The sequence below is a fragment of the Sapajus apella genome, unplaced genomic scaffold (genome assembly GCF_009761245.1).
Source record: "Sapajus apella isolate SASKATOON/1434 unplaced genomic scaffold, GSC_monkey_1.0 scaffold26, whole genome shotgun sequence".
NCBI classification, from domain to species: Eukaryota; Metazoa; Chordata; class Mammalia; order Primates; family Cebidae; genus Sapajus; species Sapajus apella.
Window position 1 is genome coordinate 25,762,042 of NW_022436966.1, and position 6,952 is coordinate 25,768,993.

At 43.4% G+C, this 6,952-nt stretch overlaps 1 protein-coding gene across 1 annotated transcript in view; it reads right to left on the bottom strand.

Annotated features, from left to right (window-relative positions):
* Window positions 1–3,513: 3,513 nt before the first annotated feature.
* EPCAM (epithelial cell adhesion molecule) overlaps window positions 3,514–6,952 on the bottom strand; it is an 11,270-nt gene continuing 7,831 nt past the window's right edge. Inside the window, exons 7-8 of the mRNA XM_032292189.1 lie at window positions 5,361–5,405; window positions 3,514–3,968 (exon numbers count right to left, since the gene is read on the bottom strand). Coding sequence (XP_032148080.1) covers window positions 3,927–3,968; window positions 5,361–5,405 — 87 coding nt within the window. The 3' untranslated portion in view covers window positions 3,514–3,926. The remainder of the gene's footprint in view (window positions 3,969–5,360; window positions 5,406–6,952) is intronic.

Here is a 6,952-nt window from a genome sequence, read left to right on the forward strand (position 1 = left end):
TGGCCAGACTGGTCTCAAACTCCTGATCTCATGATCTGCCCCCTCCTCAGACTCCCAAAGTACTAGGATTACAGGCATGAGTCACCACGCCCAGCCTAATTTTTTCGTGTTTTAGTAGAGATGAGGTTTTGCCATGTTGGCCAGGCTGGTCTTGAACTCCTGACCTCAGGTTACAGGTCAAGACCTCAGGTCTTGAACTCCTGACCTCAGATTACAGGCATGAGCCACTGTGCCCAGCCTCTTTCTTATCAAACTTTAAAAGGGGACTAGCCCATTCTGCTTTCAGAATGAACTGTTCAACCTAAAGAGCTTCTGTTCCCCATGTAAACCAACCAAAGAGCTTCCTCAAAAAATGATTTATTCAGATCCTTTGTTCATTTTTACTTTTTATTTTTCTATTTGAGACAGTTTCGCTCTGTTGCACCCAGGCTGGAGTGCAGCGGTGTGACCTTGGCTCACTGCAACCTCTTCCTCCTGAGTTCAAGCCATTCTCCTGCCTCAGTCTCCCAAGTAGCTGGGATTACAGGCAGCCGCCACCACACCTGGCTAATCTTTTTTATTTTTTTTTGAATAGATATGGAGTTTTACCATGTTGTTCAGGCTGGACTCAAACTCCTAACCTCAGGAGTCAACATGGTGAAAGCCCATCTCTACTAAAAGTACAAAAATTAGCCAGGTGTGGTGGTGCATGCCTGTAATCCCAGCTACTCAGGAGGCTGAGGCAAGAGAATTGTTTGAACCCAGGAGGCAGAGGTTGCAGTGAGCTGAGATTGCACCACTGCACTTCAGCCAGAGCAACAAGAGTGAAACTCCGTCTCAAAAAAAAAAGAAACTAGTTATGTGAAACACAAATAAGTTTACTATAGATCTCAGGAAAAAGGACAGAAATGGAGATGGTGCTTCTGTTCTCATTGAGCCTCACAGATGGTAACAAAGGCAAGAGAATGGATGAAATGCTCAGGAAGAAAACGGAAGGAAAAATAGAAGGACAAATCCTGAGGATGTCAGTATTGCAGAATCAGTAGATGAGGAAAAAAAAAAAATTAGGAGAGATTCATACCAGTGAAGCCAAAGAAAAAAAAATAGACAACACACCGGGGTAGAGAATGGGGAAGTCATCATGGTGATAGGCTACAGAGAAAGCAAATGATTCAACACAGGTTGAATAGTCACTGGCAATAAGGAGGTCAGTGCTGACCTTAGCAAAAGTAGCTTCGGAAGAGACAGGACAGTGTGTTGAAGAGTGTGCCAGTAAGTGTGCCTCTAGTTTCAAATTCAGGCCGGGCGGGGTGGCTCATGCCTGTAATTCCACCACTTTGGGAGGCCGAAACAGACGGATCACCTAAGGTCAGGAGTTGGAGACCAGATTGGCCAACATGGTGAAATCCCATCTCTACTAAAAATACAAAAAAAAAAATTAGCCAGGTGTAGTGGTAGGCACCTGTAATCCTAGCTACTTAGGAGGCTGAGGCAGGAGAATCACTTGAACCTGGGAGGTGGAGGTGGAGCGAGCTGAGATAGCACCATTGCACTCCAGCCTGGAGAAAAGTGAAACTCCATTCAAAAAACAACACACACAGGCCAGGCTTGGTGGCTCACGCCTGTAATCCAAGCACTTTGGAGGCCAAGGCGGGTGGATCACCTGAGGTCGGGAGTTCAAGACCAGCCTGACCAACATGGTGAAACCCTATCTTTAAAAAATTTTTTTTTTTTTTTTTTTTTTTTGAGACGGAGTTTCGCTCTTGTTACCCAGGCTGGAGTGCAATGGCGCGATCTCCGCTCACCGCAACCTCCGCCTCCTGGGTTCAGGCAATTCTCCTGCCTCAGCCTCCTGAGTAGCTGGGATTACAGGCACGCGCCACCACGCCCAGCTAATTTTTTGTATTTTTTTAGTAGAGACGGGGTTTCACCATGCTGACCAGGATGGTCTCGATCTCTTGACCTCGTGATCCACCCGCCTCGGCCTCCCGAAGTGCTGGGATTACAGGCTTGAGCCACCGCGCCCGGCTTAAAATTTTTTAAATAAATAAAAAAACACACACCAAAAAACAAATTCACCCTTTGCACTTCTCTGTGAAAATGGACCTGAAGCTCTGTCAGCAGAGGGTGCTGGAGAGGCACTTAAAAAGGAAGGTTTTGTTTCCTAGCTCTGGTGTCCTGGCTTGAAAGGCTCCTGCAGCAGCCAGGGCTGCTCCATCATCCGGCTCTTGCAGCGTGGGTGGCTTCTCCAGCACGCTTCTGGGCCTGCAGTGGACAGCAGCTAGCAGGCTACCTGAGCATCTGTCCCATGCCCACCTGCTGGGGCAATTTTATAGGCTGCTTTTGGTGTCTGCCGAGACACCTGCCTATGAACAGCTTTCCCCCTGTATCCTAGAGCAGGGGCCAGCAAACATTTCCAATAAACATTTTACACTCTGTGGTCATTGGGTCTGTCACAACTACAACTGACCCTTGGACATAGGTTTGAATTGTGCAGGTCCATTTACACAGATTTTTTTTCAATAAAAGTTCTGTGTGTACTGGCCTCCCTACCACCTCCTCCACCTCTTCTGCCTCTGCCACCTGAAGACAGCAAGACCAACCCTTCCTCTTCCTCCTCCTCAGCCTATTCAAGGTGAAAACTATGAGGATCAAGACCTTTGTGATGATCCACTTCCACTTAATAAAGAATAAATAGGGCCGGGCACAGTGGCTCACGCCTGTAATCCCAGCACTCTGGGAGGCTGAGGTGGATGGATCACCTGAGGTCAGGAGTTCGAGATCAGCCTAGCCAACATGGCAAAATCTCGTCTCTACTACAAATACAAAAATAAGCTGGGCACGGTGGTGCGCATCTGTGGTCTCAGCCACTCAGGAGGCTGAGGCAGGGAGAACTGCTTTAACCCAGGAGGCAGAAGTTGCAATAAACTGAGATCATACCATTGAACTCCAACCTGGGGGACACAGCAAGACTCTGTCTCAAAAAAATAAAAAGAAAAGAGAAAAGAAAACCCTGTCTACTAAAAATACAAAAATTAGTTGAGCGTGGTGGTGGATGCCTGCAATCCCAGCTCCTCGGGAGGCTGAGGCAGGAGAATCGCTTGAACCCAAGAGACAGAGGTTGCAGTGAGCCAAGATGGCACCACTGCACTCCAGCCTAGGCTACAGAGCTAGACCCTGTCTCAAAAAAAAAAAAGACTGGGCGCAGTTCTTCATCATGCCTGTAATCCCAGCACTTTGGGAGGCTGAGGCAGATGGATCATGAGGCACGAGGTCAGGAGTTCGAGACCAGCCTGGACAATCTGGTGAAACCCCTATCTCTACTAAAAATACAAAAATTAGTCAGGTGTGGTGGTGGGTGCCTGTAATCCCAGTTACTTGGGAGGCTGAGGCAGAAGAATTGCTTGAACCCGGGAGGCAGAGGTTGCAGTGAGCTGAGATCACGCCACTGCTCTCCAGCCTAGGCGACAGAGCAAGACTCCATCTCAAAAAAAAAGAAAAAAAGAAATTTGAAATGTCATTCAAACAAAGATATTCAGTTTAAAATGTTTTATTTCATAGCTCATAAAAAAGTTTGTATGTACAAGACTCAAGTAAATAGAAAGGCAGCTTTCAATCATAAATCAGATAGTAGTCTTTCAAACTCTACTGTGGAAGCATATTTAATGCACACATTTGAATGTTATGCATAAATAATTTTAACTATGGAGTCCAAGTTCTGGGTTTTACATTAGATTTGCATATATAAGACACTTGTGGTCAAATTTCAAGATTGGTAAAGTCAATTTCAAGCTGCTTATATTTTGAGTACAGGTTTCACTATTACAAATATATAATGTTTAACTAACAAATTTGTAACCTTCGAAGATGTCTTCATCCCATGCATATACATTTGAAATGAGTCCATTTGCTATTTCCCTTCTTCTATAATCTTCAAATTATAGTAGTTATGCATTGAGTTCTCTATTCATCTCACCCATCTCCTTTATCTGAAACAGGAAAAAGCATAGAAAAAATTTTTTAAAATAATTTTTCAATCTTTTGTTCATTCTGAAAATAGCAATAAATAAAAACTATTAGGAATACAAGATGATTTTTTATTTTTTTCCACATTTATAACATTTAAATAAAAAAAGAAGAAGCTATATTGCAAGTATACACATATTTGAGTGTGTTCAAGCTGCTATTTAGAGACAAGATCGCCAAAGTGACTTGTCGCAGGTTAAGCTAGATCTTTAAGAATAAGATCTAGGGTAAGTCGCAGTTAAGCTAGATCTTTAAGAATAAGATTTTTATTGAGTGCATACTATTTTTAAGGCTAGAAGAAATTGATTCTCTTTCATTTTATATGTGGGGAAACTGCAGTTCAAAATTAGTGTTTGTCTCAGATCACACAATCAGTTACAGGCAAACTGAAACGACAATAATGACTACTACTACTCTGTTGACAAATACGTTCTTATGTGGCAAGCATGGGACTAACACTTTACACCGATTATGTTTAATCCTTGCAACAGGTCCATACTATCTATTTTCCCCATTTTACAGATAAACATGGAGGCTTAAAGAAGTTATATAACTTGCCCAAGCCAAACCCAGGTCTGTACTGCTCTGCACTATACTACATTGTCATTCTTCCTGTCTGTAACAGTTCAATTCAGGGTTAGTCTTCTAGACTTGTGGTTACCAAATCAAGTAAGCCAGATGATCTACTACAGAATGGGAAGAAAATGCTAGAACTTTCCGGTTCTATTAGATTTTTTCCAATATTCCTTTATGTTTCTATTTTTATTACTTGCTAAAATATTAGTAAGTGGCACATATACAATTACAAATTTAACATTACAAAGATACACAAAAATTGATAGTATATGAAAAATGTTACTGATAGGGTTCAAGGACAAGTGTGTTCATGTTCAATTCCAAGAGACTAAAACACACTATCTGACACTTTGATTTCATACTAATATAGACGACTAGTTAGTACACAATAGATTTATTGTGACAAATTAAGTTCATATTAAATGATTATTTCACTGGCTTAGAGATAATAAATCAAATCGTTAGTCAAGATGAGTTTCTCCAATGTGAATCCACTGGAGTATGCCTTTAGAAGATTGTTAGATGTTGATGCCTTGTAAAATAAAAACCATAGGCTTCCCATTTCACTCTATGAGGCAGAAATCAATAGGTGGTGATCTGCTGTAGAATTCATGCAAGATTTAGGTAACAGCATATTCTAAGACTGTCCCTAAGACTCTAAAGACAACAGTATAAAGGGACTCCAGTATAACTGAGATGCATCAGTGTGTAGGAAGGTAGAGTGATTAGGAGTAAGAGATTCAACAGGGCTTTTCTATTTAGCTAAGTAACCCATTTACCTCAGCCTTCTGATACTTCGCCATTCTCTTCTTTCTGGAAACAACCTGAGTGGAAGAAAGATAATTATTGTTTTAGGACTGCTGCTCAAAGGTTAACCAAACTGACATATATCCTTTTAATGAAGATAATTTTGATCTGAAAAAATTGATTTTAACATCTATCCATAAACATTTATTGTTTCTTAAATTAAAAATTTCACACCAGTGCAGTGGCTCACGTCTATAATCCCAGCACTTTGGGAGGCCAAGGCAGGAGGATCATCTGAGGTCAGGAGCTTTAGACCAGCCTGGCCAAGATTGAAAACCCCATCTCTGGCCGGGCGCGGTGGCTCACGCCTATAATCCCAGCACTTTGGGAGGCCGAGGCGGGTGGATCACGAGGTCAAGAGATCAAGACCATCCTGGTCAACATGGTGAAACCCCATCTCTACTAAAAATACAAAAAATTAGCTGGGCATGGTGGCACGTGCCTGTAATCCCAGCTACTCAGGAGGCTGAGGCAGGAGAATTGCCTGAACCCAGGAGGCGGAGGTTGCGGTGAGCCGAGATTGCGCCATTGCACTCCAGCCTGGGTAACAAGAGCGAAACTCCACCTCAAAAAAAAAAGAAAAAAAAAAAAAGAAAACCCCATCTCTATTAAAAATATTAAAATTAGCCAGCCATAGTGGCACGCACCTGTGGTCCCAGCTACTCAGGAGGCTGAGGCACCAGAATCTCCTGAACCCAGGAGGCAGAGGTTGCAGTGAGTGGAGACTACACCACTGCACTCCAGCCTGGGTGACAGAGCAAGACTCTGGTTCAATAAAATAAAATAGGTTAAAGGCAGTGGCTCACGCCTATAATTCTACCACTTTGCAGGGCCGAAGTAGGTGGATCACTTGAGGTCAGGAGTTCAAGACCAGCCTGACCAACATGGTGAAACTCCATCTCTACTAAAAATACAAAAATTAGCCAGGCATGATGGCATGTGCCTATAATTCCAGCTACTCAGGAGGCTGAGGCAGGGGAACAGCTTGAACCCAGAAGGGGGAGATTGCAATGAGACAAGATAGTGTGCCACTGCACTCCAGGCTGGGCAAGAGAAGGAGACTCTGTCTCAAAAATAAATAAATAAATAAAACAAAATAAAATAAAATTTTCACTACTAAACAAAAAAAAAAGTCCAGGTGTGGTGGCTCACACCTATAATCCCAGCACTTTGGGAGGCTGAGGTGGGTGGATCATGAGATCGGGAGTTCAAAATCAGCCTGGCCAAGATGGTGAAACCTCATCTCTACGAAAAACTACAAAAAAAATCAGTCAAGGCTGGGCGCGGTGGCTCAAGCCTGTAATCCCAGCACTTTGGGAGGCCGAGGCGGGTGGATCACGAGGTCAAGAGATCGAGACCATCCTGGTCAACACGGTGAAACCCCGTCTCTACTAAAAATACAAAACATTAGCTGGGCATGGTGGCGCGTGCCTGTAATCCCAGCTACTCAGGAGGCTGAGGCAGGAGAATTGCCTGAACCCAGGAGGCAGAGGTTGCGGTGAGCCGAGATCGCGCCATTGCACTCCAGCCTGGGTAACAAGAGTGAAACTCCGTCTCAAAAAAA